This window comes from Mauremys reevesii, linkage group 6 (assembly GCF_016161935.1).
Source record: "Mauremys reevesii isolate NIE-2019 linkage group 6, ASM1616193v1, whole genome shotgun sequence".
Classification (NCBI taxonomy): Eukaryota; Metazoa; Chordata; order Testudines; family Geoemydidae; genus Mauremys; species Mauremys reevesii.
The window spans coordinates 21,680,606-21,694,928 of record NC_052628.1 but is presented as its reverse complement, the minus strand read 5'-3'; the positions used below and the strand labels follow the sequence as shown (position 1 = coordinate 21,694,928).

Genomic DNA, 14,323 nt, shown 5'->3' with positions numbered 1-14,323 from the left:
AAAATCCTCTGTTGCTAACAAGCGTGTCTCTTTTAAAGTGGCTGCAGTAGAATGCTCAGTATAAAACTAGTCCAATAAGCGCAATTAAAAATGTAATCAATTCTTTTCTAGCTGCTAAAGAAGCAGGAACAACCAAAGCGGACAGTCTTGCTTCATCAACCAGTGGGAAGTCACCTGGTCTTTTCAACAAGCACGTGGAATTTGCCCGACAGGAGAGCCTTGATGGTAGTCCCAAGTCTGTCCGCAGCCCACTGCTGAGGCAGAGAAGAGTTGTTTTCTATGATGGCGATGTTAGCGACGAGGATGATTTTGTCAAGCAAGAAGAGGTCCACTTCCAAAGGAGGCAGTGGGACAAGAACCAGAAAAATGCCAAGGAAGAATCTGGCGTTGTCATCACAACCTCTTCCGCTGAAGTTGATGATGAAGGCCAGGATGGTGAATTGTCTCGACGCCCTGGCAGTAAGGCAGCTACCCCTGTGTTCAGCAATTCCTTGGTGTCTGAGGAGAGTGCCCTAAAGCAAACGGAGGACTTGTCCTGCTTTCAGATCAAAGCACTTGATTGCTCAGGTATGCCTGAGAGTCATCCTACTAATCTGGGAGTGAAGGAGCTCCGAGAGGCACAGCTTGACTCTATGAGATCCCCTAAACTGGAGCACAAAGCAGTCACAAGAGTAAAAAGCATGATGAGCACGGAGTGCCGCAATCTCCCAAGGCAGAAGATGGAGGAGCACGGTTCCTGTCATAAGCCCATTGCCAGGACGCTTCCACACAGCAAAAGGACTGAAGCCCCCGAGATCCCCAGGCAGAGCAATGCTGAAACAGTTAATCTGCTGCGGAATGAAGATGAATCATTTGGCCTGGATTTGGAGATCCAGGCCACTCCCATAAGAGTTGTGATAACAGGTTTACGATCAGGCGGAGCAGCTGAAAGGGTAACATTTTAAAAATATGAGTCACTTTGTGGATGTTTACTCTTGGGTTTCTCTTTGTGGAGATTAATATTTGATAAGTGAGATTTTACACATGCATGCAAACGAGAGATTTACCTCCACTGGAAAAAAAAGTCTCATTCCTTATCTTTTTAATATGCCATTAAACTACATGTTTTAGAGACACAGTCATGCCCCATCTGATTTAAGCGTGAAAAAGTCAACAGGCAAAAATATACCAAAATGAAATAATCCATATTAGTCATTATTGTTTCAGGGTTCACTACGATTTTTCTACTTTGCCAGAAACAAAAGAAGCTTTATGTAAGGAAGAGAAGTGATTTAGAAACATTAAGTATTAATGATAAAATGTACATTGCTTATTAATAGGCAAGAATTATATTGCAATTTAGGATGTAACCATTCTCTTCTATTATTATTTATTTATTATTTATTTATCCACTCTGCACTTTATCTGTGCTTGTTACAGTGGAGATAATTGCCTGACATGTGTACAGAATGCTGACCTTATTCAATTGTATGGAGAATTTTTGTGTGAACAATGTGTGACATAATGTTCTTCGCTGATTGAGAGACTCTTTACTGTTGTGAGGGGGTATGGAATAGTGGTTTGAACAGGGGTCTGAGAGTCATGATTCCTGGATCCCTATTCCTATCTTAACCACTGATTCATTGTGTAACCTTGGGAAGTATATTTAGCCTATGCCTTAAAGGCCTGATACCGGCTCCTTTTTAAGGCAATTAAAAGATTCAAATTGATTTAATGGGAGTTGAGTAGGGTCCCAAGTTCCTGGTCAAATGCGGGGAGGTGATAACTAGGAGGCGGGGAGGTGATAACTAGGAGGCAGCACTGCTTTGGGAGATCCTAAAGAAACTATGGTTCATTCAGCCAGAATACCATGACCTCTTCCTCATACCACCCTCTTTGGGAGCCAAGCAACACCTCCAACATCTTCACTGAGAGGTACCTGGTCTCTGTGCAGAGTCACAGAGACTGGGAGGTTCCTTCTGTCATCAGATCTCCCACTTGCTAACCACAAAGCGTGAGCGACATTCTGTTCCTCACATTACTTGTCTGTAAACTGAGTATATTAATGCCAGTGTTCTGCCTTCTGTAACCACTGGAAACTGGGAGCATTGTGTGTAAAACATTTATGCTTGTACTGCAAGCTCTGCCCTCTGCTTCTGTGATACTCTCAGGTATTTACATTCATTTATCTCTGTAACCATATTAGGGATCTATGGGAAAGCTGACAGTAGGAGATGAGATTTTATCCATCAACAGTACCCCAATAAGTGGAATGACATCCCAGGAAATCTGTCTGTTCATACAGAATCTCCCCATGTCTGTAACACTAGAGGTGCAAAAGGCAGTATCAGGTGAGAGCATTTTTTCACTCTTATACTGTTGGTTTTGAATACGTGAGTAGGAAAAGCTTGATCAGGTGTTTTGTTGACCTGACATCTAAGATAATTCAGAAAAAGTGTGTGTGTGTGTGTGTAGGTATTGATGTTGATGATAAAGCATTTCATTACGGAGCCAGATTTTCAGTCATTTATAACATGTCATCATGAAGTGCTGTTTCATCATCCTGACCTGAAGGTTTAAAGCTCACATTTAAAATAATAGCTCCAGAATATTTGACGGAAAGTATCAGAGTATTTAGAGCTTTTAACCATCTAATGCGGAGTCAAGTTAACCCATCAGGGAATTTAATTATGGAAGTATTAGGGTCAAGCATGACAATCACATTTGCAGTCAATGTCTTGTTGATAAATGACAAGTTAATTTGACAATGCATAAGAGAGTCTAAAGCTTTTAAATACTCTGATCCTTTTAGTCAAATCTGTCTCTTAAAATGTGAAGTTTAAGTTGTATTTTGTGATCAGATAGTAAAATAATGAAATCCAGGCTCTTTCTTGGTAAATCAGAAAGTTCTGCTGCTCCGAAAGAAAGTGTAAAAGCAGAAGTGTAGTGCTTGAGTCTTGTTGAAATGGCTACTTGCATTTTTGTTGTAAAGAGTTGTTTCTAGTTTAGGTGGAAATGTTGAAACCTAGTTCTACCCACTAAGAAGATTTATGCTTATCCTGCAGTATGCTTGTATCTACAATTTAAATGACTTATGCAGTGTGGCAAACAGTGTTTGAAAAGAACAGTACATGTTGCACATAGCAGCACTACATTTTGTTTTATCTTTGCTAAAATACACTCTTATTTGTTCAACTGTTAATACTTAGACGTCTAACTAGCTTCCAAATGAGTGATGCTTAGATACCAGCAGTTTTTAAGGGTTTTCTGGCAGGCCAGGAAGTCCCATTCCTAAATCCCTAGGCTAGAACCATTGTGGAGGCTTGTGGCAGCAGGGATATGAGTAGGTTGGTGCTTTTCCCAAGAGCATACGTCCCTTTCTCCCCTGCCTCCTTCCTCTGGTATTTCCTCCATTTTGCCAGAAACTCTTCCCAATCCCAGTATACTTACTCCTTACACAACCTACCTCCTTGCTGTCGTCTGTGATGTAACTGAGCAAACTGGGAAAAGTGGGTGAGTTGGAATGTGTGGATGGATCGGTGGAAGGAGTTGTGGGCAGTCAATAAATTGCCTGCGAGTGGGCTGAATGTTCATGAGATGAAAGAGAAGATCTAAGACCACAATCCCGTAAACACTTATGCCCCCATAACCTTACTCACATGTGTAAAATTAAGCATATGCACGAGTGCTTGCAGGACCAAAGCCAAAGCATTTCTACAGTTTCTCCTCAGTGCAGTACTGAAGCACCTCTGACTAGTACACTAGTCTTCAGGTATTCAGTGCAATTTATTTCAGCCTGGTACTGTGTATTCCTCCTCTTTGTTCTAGGGTTAATGGGAATGAACGCAGCCAGGCCCAACTGGCTATGTACTTACACTTGGAAATTTAAACAGGATACTAACCATCAAAGTTAAGAATGAAACAAATCATAATTACTCACTAAAAATAAGTCTTCCCTCCTCCACATATATTATTCTGATCCAGCTGGAATATGATTATTTCTGGAAATTTAAGAGTCGTTACAGAAGAAAAGAAGGGCAGAGCTATAGGGAAACATTTAGCTGGTATATATGTGTATCTATTTTTGCAGTAAGAACATGATACTTTGTGTGTAACATTCCATTAATGTAACTAATCAGAGTTAAGTGTTTTTTTTGCCTCCCCCCACCCCCTTTTATCTTGATACAGCTGTGGACAGACTTACAAACCTCCTCATGTCTTCAGGGACTGATGGTTCAGATCAGGCTGACCCCTGCAGCATCCTTGTAGCTGAAGAAGAAACCAGTTCTGGGAAATGTGAAGAAAAGACTTTGCAAAACGAAAATCCAGACAGTATCACAAAGAGAACAATGCTGCCACCTGATGCCAAGACTGAAGAGGTGCAAGCAGGTGCCTCAGAGGTCAGCTGTGTCAAAGACTGTGCTGTGAGCCCAGTCACTGATATTGATGACTTCATCAGCAAACTGAATTCTTCAGAGGCTAGAACTTCTCAGTCTCTACTGACAGTAGCAAGCCCCAGAGATGAGTACACTGCCAAGTGCAGTTGTGAGACAGAGGAAGGTTGTTTTACTAATTCTGAGCCAGATATAGCAAAGAAGGAGCTATCTGAAAAAAATGTGAATTATGCAGCTAATGCCCAGGGGATTTGGGGGTTATCAGTACTGGATTCCATTAATACAAGCAAGCTTTTTACTGTGAATAAAAGCTGCTTAAATAACTATTCTAGGAATTTTAGCAGTTTAAGCGTAGATGATTTGCCTGCAGCAGACTCTGTGGAACATACAAGAAATGAATCGTTTCCAAAATCAATGTATGGTGCTGCAGAGGATTCCCATTCAGACACGGAATCTCTCACCGAAGCCCCAGATTCTACTGGTGACGGTTTGCTCTTGCCATCTGCTAATGGTAAATCCTCTGAAACCTGCAATGTTACAGAGTCAGATGAGGAGCAAATTGAAATTTGCTGCATGAATAATGAGCCACAACGGCCCGTTGAGGAGCATCAGCAGCTCACGTCTGCTAGAAGCGTATTTCATCATTCCCCACCATCCCCTCACACGGCAAAAGCTTTACAAACAGAGAGCTGTGCGGTATATAGTTCACTGGATACAAACAATGACAAAGCTCCATTTATACTAGAAGATCAATGTAATTCAATTCTACACACCCCACAGCTTTTAAATATTGTTCCGGCTACTCCCTTACATTCTTTTCCCTCAGTTTCTCTACCAGATAAAGATACCCTCAAACCTCCATTGGGTGTTCATCCAGTTTGCTCCTTCCATAACAACAGTGCCTTAAGTACAGAAGACAGAATGGGCTTGGAGAACAATGAAAAATCTGTGAAACTGTGTGAGTCTTTCAAAGATATGGCTTTGCAAAGCAAAAATATGAGTTTCTGCACTACTGGGAAGGTGAATGGCTTGGAAAGCAATTTGCTGGACAAAGAACATCATGATAAAGAACAAGGATCCAAATTTGAAAGTGAACTAGTGACTAATGAGTGCAATCACAAGGTTAGTTATCACTCTGCTTTGACAAAGAAGGAAACAAACAGTTTGGCTAATTTGAATAAAACAGATAGTAATCGGATAGATTCTTTATCACAAAGCTCAACACTCACGTCCAGGTCACCCACTCCTCCTAAATCAAAAGATCTAAGTAAGGCTGGTACGACCCAGGACTTGTCAGGGAAAAATGAAAAAGTTAATGGTGTGCCATTGGGAAGAAGTTCTCATGCAAAAATCCAAAGCACCGGCACAAGCTCCAGCAAAGGAGTTACAGTACTGCACAGCCCGACCTCACAGAAAAAATCTCATCAAGAAATTAAGGCAATGGCCCAAAGGACTATTGTGGAAACCCTTTTAAATAGTCAGAGAGCCAAAACAGGACCAAAGCTAAAAGGCCTCACTATCAAAAGTAAAACAAAGGCAAATTCAGAAGCGCCGAGCTTTAATCCTGCAAAAGCTAGTGGGACGGATCAGAGAAGAACTTCCGTTTCTCCACAGTTATCACCCAAGCTTCTAGGAAAGAAAGTCTCCGGGTCCCGTAACCTACCTACAAACGTGGAACCTGGCAAGAGCACCCCACCAGTCTCAAAGACTCTTAAATCCGAGCAAGAAAATAAACCATCTCTAGCTGTGCCTGAAGAAACATCACTACCTGTGTTGAATGGCAGCAGCTGCAGCCCAGTGGAAAACAATGAAAAGCAATCCAGGGGCAATGGTGAGCTAAGCGTTGCTGCGGAGACGGAGCATCAGAGAGGCGGTGAAAAACAAAAAGAAAGGCAGGCTTCAGTGCAGCAGGGTGTGTGTAATAAGAAGGGAGCTAAGATTGATGTTGGTGATTTCAAAGCTAGGGAAGATCTGCCCAAAGTAACTACCCCTCCTAAGCAGATGCTGAAAGGTGAGTATGTGAAAGAGAGAGCTGAAGACCATGGCACAGGCATAAACCTGATAAACAGCAGTCACCATGAAGGTGATATTCAGCAAGTAGGTCCTCAAAACCTAGGAGTCTGTAACAATGACTCCTCCTCGTTGAGTTCTCCCCCAATTCAGCAAGAGCAGCCAGAAGGCCAGGAAATCCAACGCACATTCATTGAGGTGAGGTTATCCTCCTCTTGTTCCTCCCTAGCACCATCATCAGAGCGGCTGTTGTTGGAAAAGGCAGACGCTACCAATACAAAGATCAGCCAGTTAACTGAGGAGACAGGGGATGGCCAGTATTTCACTCAAGTAGACACCGCTGGGGATGAAAATCGACACAGTGCATCCAAAACTGTGACGAGGACTTACTCAATGCCAGCCCAGTTGTCAAGTCGTTTGAGAGAGGACAGTAATGTTATAGATGTTTCAGCACACCCCGTGCAAGGTGTTCAGAGCAATGTTTCAGGGATGCTAAAAATTGTCCATCTCAGGGTGCTGAATGGCCAGGGCACCCGGGATGGAAAAGAGCAAATGCACACTCCCCAAAGTGTCCAGAAACCAAGCCTGGAGCAGCTCTCTTTAGCTAATGAAAATACCTGCCTTGCCACAGATAAACTAAAAACTTTCAAGAGAAATTATTATTATTATGAACTGAACTGGCCACAAGAATCTACCTCATCTTTCTCTGTTAAACAGAGGATTAAATCTTTTGAGAATCTGGCAAATTTTGATAGACCAATTGTTAAAGCTATAGACATACATTCAACCTCCATGAGTTCTAAACCACATGTTGGTAGACGAGCATCTAGTGGGATATCCTCCATAAGCAGTACCAGCACAAACGATGCAATGCAGACATTGAGGCGAAGTTTGAGTTCATGCAGCGACAGTCAAAGTCCAACATATCCTCAGAAATCACAAACAAATGTAATCTTAACACATGTACAGCAGAATTCATCAGACAGCAGCAAAGATGACACTCATTTAAAGAAGAGCAAGGGAGAAGACACTTCAGGAGCTCTGCATGTCTCATCACCCAACACATCCCACATCCGAAGAAGCAGGGGTTATGGCAGGCAGTCACTGTCCCGCATGAAGCTCCGAGAGCTCAGAGCATTGAGCATGCCAGATCTTGACAAGCTGTGCAATGAGGACTTCTCAGTGGAACCCGAGGCCACCCATTTCAAAACAGAACTGGAAATTACACCCAGGAAATCACTTGGCCTGCCTGTTGAAAGCGTTTCAAATCTGAATGCATCTTCTGCCCTCTCCAACCTTGCAAAAATGAACCGGCTGTGTTCTAAAGGGAGTAGTCCTTGGAATAGTGGCTCAGGGACTCCTGGGTCAGCATCTGATGATGATGTACCACATGACAGCTCCCCAGATAGGAAGCCATCAGAAAAAAGCTGGTCAATCAGGTTAGTTTAATGTTGTGTGGTTATTGATTGAAAAAGCATTTCCTGAAATATTGTTCTCGTCATTCCTGCAGTCTTTTCTCAGGCAAAACTTCCAGTTATGTAGGGCCTAATCGCAAGCCCATTGAAGTTAATTATATTTCAATGGAATGGCTTTAGATCAAGTCCTCACTCTGCTATCAGTTGGACATAGTGTTTCTCAAGCCTTATTTTTGAGAAGTATTGTATATTATGGCCGTTTGATGAGGAACACTGCAGAGGTGGCTGCATTTCAGTAGTGTCTGAAATGCCCTGTATAAAACGGGCTGGATCCCATGAGGTGCTGAGCGCCTTTTGAAAATTCCTGAGTACCCCCAACATTTGCTTAGGTCAAGGCACTGAAATGAAGCCATTGGAATTTTAGGGTGTTGAGCAAGTTAGAAGAGATTCCACATTTCCCTTCTCTCTAGCCCTCCTTCACTTTCTTTCCTTTAACTCTCTCTTTTTTTCCTTTTTTTTTTTTGGTAATCTAAAATGAGATAACTGTGGTTCCTTGCCCACCTGAGATGGGAGCCTGTCACCGTAGTTCACTTTTCCTAATATGGCAATTACTGAGCTCACCGACACTCTAATACAGGGGTAGGCAACCTATGGCACGCATGCCGAAGGCAGCACGCAAGCTGATTTTCAGTGGCACTCACACTGCCCAGGTCCTGGCCACCAGTCCGGGGGGCTCTGCATTTTAATTTAATTTTAAATGAAGCTTCTTAAACATTTTAAAAACCTTATTTACTTTACATACAACAATAGTTTAGTTATATATTATAGACCAGGGGTCGACAACCTTTCAGAAGTGCTGTGCCGAGTCTTCATTTATTCACTCTGATTTAAGGTTTCGCGTGCCAGTAATACATTTTAACATTTTTAGAAGGTCTCTATGTCTATAATATATAACTAAACTATTGTTGTATGTAAAGTAAATAAGGTTTTTAAAATGTTTAAGAAGCTTCATTGAAAATTAAATTAAAATGCAGAGGCCCCCGGACCTGAGTGCCACTGAAAATCAGCTCGCGTGCCGCCTTCGGCACACGTGCCATAGGTTGCCTACCCCTGTTATAGACTTATAGAAAGAGACCGTCTAAAAACGTTAAAATGTACTACTGGTACGCGAAACCTTAAATTAGAGTGAATAAATGAAGATTCAGCACACCACTTCTGAAAGGTTGCTGACCCCTGCTCTAATAGCAATAGTTTTTTAAATAATTTCCCTTTGTTTTATCCTGTTGGTGGTTAAAATCTTTAAAGAAAGATATAGGGCTTGATTTCCAGGCCCATTTAAAATTGGCCTCCCTTTTTGCACTCGCAGTATACAGCATTTCGACAGTTAACCGCTTGATTCGTGTGTGCAGTCAGATGTGTAAATTGCCTAAAGTGAAGATGCTGTAATGGAAGGCACATCTGAAAATTTCTTTTTCACCATTTAAAGAAATAAAAGTAACAAAAGTGGTGAAATAAAGCCTGGGTAATTGATGCTAATGTGAAATGTACTATACTTAGTATTGAAACATATCCCTTCATTCTGACAGAAATACAATGCTGCGTTTTACATTTATGTGTATCTTATTTCTAGCTTGGCTCAGCTATTAGTCTCAACCCTGGACCAGCAGAAATTGCAATCTCTTTTATCATCAGTAAAGGCAAAATGTGAGATCATCACTGTGCTCCAAGAAGTCAAAGAACAAGCAGAGGTAAGAAATGGAAGATCAAAACTTAAAGTCACTAGCCACATTTTAGTTATCTATGTAAGTAAGTTCTTTTTTAATACAGGTTAAGATCCATTCCAGACAGTTTTAGAATACATCCAGTAGCCTCATTTTCTATGGTAACCTATCACCATTGATGGCACCACTGCTTGCCCCTAATTTTGTAGTTTATAATGTCTGCCATAAACTCATGTGGTTGATTTGAAGGGCTTTTAAAAAGTTATTTTGATGAAGGGTATTACTGGCATACTCCTCTAATGTGAAAGCAATTGTGATCCACAGTGAAATGGTCTATTCTGCAAATCTGTTGGTGGAGCATGTCTCCATGTCAGGCACTACCAGAGCTTAGAAAGTCTTTGAGCTAACAAGTAGCTGCAGGCCAACTTTAACACCGTTAACCAACCGTCTGGCTCAAACCAAGTTCTCAGCCAAATATGAAATGCCAATCCTCACTGTTCCTATAAGCTTCCAATTTATTATTACTGTTAAAGGCAATGAAAGCAGAATAATCTTGGTTTAAATGTGCACTGGCAGCTTGGCAGCAACATGAAGCATGGCTGCTTGGGACACCCAATATTGCAAGTGGCTCCTGGCTCCTCTCTCTTACCCCTCTGGTCCACGGAGGCCAGGCACTGTACTAAGGCAACCTTCTGTGGCCAGGTACCAAAAGGCCTCCCAAGTGAAATTGTTGCCAATTTAGCCTCTGTGTGTGTGTGTGTGTGTGTGTGTTTTCACCAACTGTTTGAAATGGGACACCTTGATTACATTGTCCTCATTAGCACTACAAGAGTGATTTTTCCTCCCTTGGTATTCACCCCTTCTTGTCAACTGTTGAAAATAGGCCACTTCCACTTTACTTGAATTGGCTCGTTAGCACTGACCCTCCCTCCCACTTGGTAAGGCAACTCTCATCTTTTCATATGCTGTGTATTTATACCTGTCTCTGTATTTTCCATTCCATGCATCTGATGAAGTGGGTTTTAGCCTGCAAAAGCTTATGCCCCGATAAACTTGTTAGTCTCTAAGGTGCCACAAGGACTCCTTGTTGTTTTTACTGGAGGAACTGTGAGCATAAGTGACATCTGGGGCATATCACTGGCTGGTGAGGTAAATTTGGAAAGTTTCTGAATTTTATTTGCGAAGGTCACAGTTTCAAATATTAGATGGGATGGGGAGGACCAGGACCTCCCAGAGTGACTTGATTTTATCTCTTTCCCAGGGCAGCCTAGTTAAAACTTGTGAGACCCCAAAGCTGTGTGAGCCCAGGTGGGTTTGGCAGCTTTTCCAGAAATACTAGAACTGGATTTTATTCGTGGCCAAAAATAATTTAAATGCACTTTCAAGTATTTTACATGGAATCTTAGAGAGATTATTTATTCATGCCAGTTTTTAAAATCAGAGAACTCAAATATTTATAAAACTGAATGCTTTTTGGAAGGCACTCGATGTCTGCATAGTTTCTCATAGCCGCACTTAAAGCCACTATGGCACGTAGGCTGGAAAACTTTACTCTAGTCACATACTGGATTGAAGTCTACAATGGGGTAGTTCTTCAGAATTATACAAGCGCTGAAATATGATGTGGGTGTCTTTGTCTGATTCAGACTGTAAGCTCCTCTGGGCAGAGATTGTCTCGTCCTTTATGTCTGTGCAGTGCTGAATTTTCTGTTAGCGTTCAAAAACAATGAGGGCAATTAACTATTCAAACAATTTACCAAGAGTTATGGTGGATTCTCCATCACTGGCAATTTTGAAATTAAGTTTGGATTTTTTTTAAAGAGAAATACTGTAGTTCAAAAGGAATTATTGCAGGGAAGTTCACTGGCCCGTGGTATGCAGGAGATCAGACTTGAATGATCACAGGGCTCCCTTGGGGGCTTTGAATCTTTGAACAAATATTAGGAAAATCAAGAAAAAAGGAAACATTGAAACATTATTGTTGTGCAGGTCTGGGTTTATTATTAGTATTTATTAAACCAGTGCTAGGTTTTAAAAGGATAGCTTTGTGGTTAAGGGATCGAACTGAGATCAGAGGCCTGAGCTCCTTCCTGCCGTGCCACTGATTTCCTCTGTGACTTTGGGCAAGTCAATTAGTGCCCAGTCTGTTGAGATAGAGACTTTGGGAAGATGAGGATGTGCAGCACCTCACAGGATCAGGAATCTGCACACTTTGTGCCTCAGTTTCCTCATTTGTAATATAGGGCTAGTAATGGTTACTGGCCCCATTGGGAGGTGGTGAGCTTAGATTAATGGATGCCTGTAAAGCACAATTGGATGATCAGAGGGAAGGTATTACAGTATGCCATGTCCCTATGGGGGGTAGCTGTGCAAAGCAAGGATGTCAGCAGGCAGCCTCCCATAGCCCACCCCATAGCAGGGGTGGGCAAACTACGGCCCACGGGCTGGATCTGGCCCATCAGTGCTTTGATCTGGCCTGCGGGATTGCCCCCTGTGGCGCCATGGGCCCCAGGCCGCTCTCAGAAGCAGCCAGCACCACATCCCTGCGGTCCCCGGGCGGGGGGAGCAGAGGGCTCCATGCGTTGCCCTTGCCTCCAGGCACCGCCCTCCGCAGCTCCCATTGGCTGGGAACAGGGAACCGCAGCCAATGGGAGCCTTGGGGGAGGTACCTGGAGGTGTGGCAAGGGCAGCGCACGTGGAGCTCTCCACCCCGCCCCCCTACCCCAAGGGCTGCAGCGCTTCCTGAAGCGGCGCGGGGCCGGGGACAGGGCAGGCAGGCAGGGAGCCTGCCCTGGCCCCAGTGCGCTCTGCTGCCACCCTGGAGCCCAAACCCCTCCTGCACCCCGCCCCCAACTCCCTGCCTGTACCTCACACCCCTCCTGCACCCCAACTCCCTGCCCTGAGCCCCCTCATATACCCCACACCCCTCCTGCACCCCAACTCCCTGCCCTGAGCCCCCTGCCTGCACCTCGCACCCCTCCTGTGTACCCCAACTCCCTGCCCTGAGCCCCCTGCTGCATCCTGAACCCCTGTGCACCCCACCCCCCTGCCTTGAGCCCTCTGCTGCACCCCGCACCCAGCCTGCACTCCAACTCCCTCCCCTGAGCCACCTCGTACATCCCGCACCCCTCCTGCACCCCTGCCCTGAGCCCCCTCCTGCACTCTGCACCCCTCATCTGCCCTAATCCCTTGCCCTGAGCCCCTTCCTGCACACCACATCCCCTCCCACAACCCACACTCCCTCCGCACCCCTGCCCCGGCCCTGCATACAATTTCCCCACCCAGATGTGGCCCTCGACCCAAAAAGTCTCCCCCCCCACCACAGAGCATGCTTTTGGTGAGGGGAGAGTCTGGCAGATGGGTAGAAAGAAAATGTCTGTCATTTAGAACATGAGATAATGTTCAGATTGTGTATGTGCCTGGACTGGGATGTTTAGTCCTAGGAAACCAGGAAGAGCTGAGATTTGAGTGTGCAGGTGACATCAGAATAGCAGGTGGGGGAAACGGTAGGTGCATTCCAGGCGGGGCTGCGCGACAGAATATGAAGTAGAAGTAGGGGTTAACATGCAGCCACGTACTTACTGTGCACACAGGATAGCTGGATATTACCGTGCAGTCCCCTCCATTTAGCACACTGTGCTGAGGGCCCTCCCGGATTTTAGTGTTGAACTCATTTATAATTTTTGTAGTTTTCTGTTTTCTCATCCAGTGTAACAGAAGGCTGCTCTGACTTAAACCAGCTGGTCACAGCCCCATAGGGCTTTTCTGGCAGCCAGGGGTTACCGGGCCGTGGGATGTTTGGTCACATCCATTTTCTTCTGGGGAACACCCCTACACTGGGTGGTCAGTGAGGGGTGGGGATAACAGCTTTGTGCATGGATCTTTCCAGCTCCAATGCATCATAGAACTGGAAGGAACCTTGAGAGGTCATCGAGTCCAGTCCCCTGCACTCAAGGCAGGACTAAGTATTATCTAGACCAGTGGTCCCCAACCTTTTCGTCTGGCAGGTGCCAGACGAAGGACCTTGGCGGCGGTTGAGCATCCGCCGAAATGCCGCCGAATTTCAGAGGTGATGCCTCTCGATGACGCCGCTTGCGTCGAGAGGCATCACCGCCAAAATGCCGCCAGGACGCGGCACCCGCGGGGGGGCACCGCGTTGGGGACCCCTGATCTAGACCATCACAGGAGATGTTTTCCTTCCTCTCTCACCCTCAGCAAATTCCTCCCTCAATGACCTGATGCATCACTGCAGATGCAATCTCTAACTTGTTGCAACCCTGCCTCCCCCAGGAATTCGCTGCTTCCCCTTCCCCAGCCCTGCAACACCGTAGCAATCTACCTCGGCTCCCCCACAGCCCACCTTGGCCAGCTCTCAGACTGGCCCAGCACTCCGCAGGGATGCCCTTCACACAAGGGTAATCCTCCAAATCCCACTGAATTGCCACAGAACACCCATAGCGTGGCCAAGAATCAGGCCCATTATATTTACAGTGCAACCCTTAATAGTGTTTGCTTCCCCTGTGCCTTTAAGATTGGGGCTTTAATTTAAGAGACAACCCTCTGAGTTAAACACGTTTCCAGTCCAGTGAACTAAATATGTCATTCAATGGTAAATAGATTAAACTGTGTCAGGGCCTCGATTCTAATGAGATGCCGTTAATTGAAGCATTGGCAGTTCCTGGAAATGCTAAGAGCTGGAAGCGATCCAAGGCCAGAGGCTGCTTTACAGAGTCAGCGCCTTATGATCAGCAGCAGGCCCAGTTAATATCTTGTTACTGCCACCAGACAATTGTTTATTGTCTTA

General features: G+C 44.5%; 1 protein-coding gene across 8 annotated transcripts in view; it reads left to right on the top strand.

The window, feature by feature from the left end:
* Positions 1-14,323, top strand: part of PDZD2 (PDZ domain containing 2) — a 192,568-nt gene that overhangs the window by 161,262 nt on the left and 16,983 nt on the right. For all 8 annotated transcript variants that reach the window (XM_039544185.1, XM_039544183.1, XM_039544181.1 and 5 more), the window contains 4 exons: positions 112-932; positions 2,186-2,330; positions 4,168-7,822; positions 9,429-9,546. In XM_039544185.1, coding sequence (XP_039400119.1) covers positions 112-932; positions 2,186-2,330; positions 4,168-7,822; positions 9,429-9,546 — 4,739 coding nt within the window. The remainder of the gene's footprint in view (positions 1-111; positions 933-2,185; positions 2,331-4,167; positions 7,823-9,428; positions 9,547-14,323) is intronic.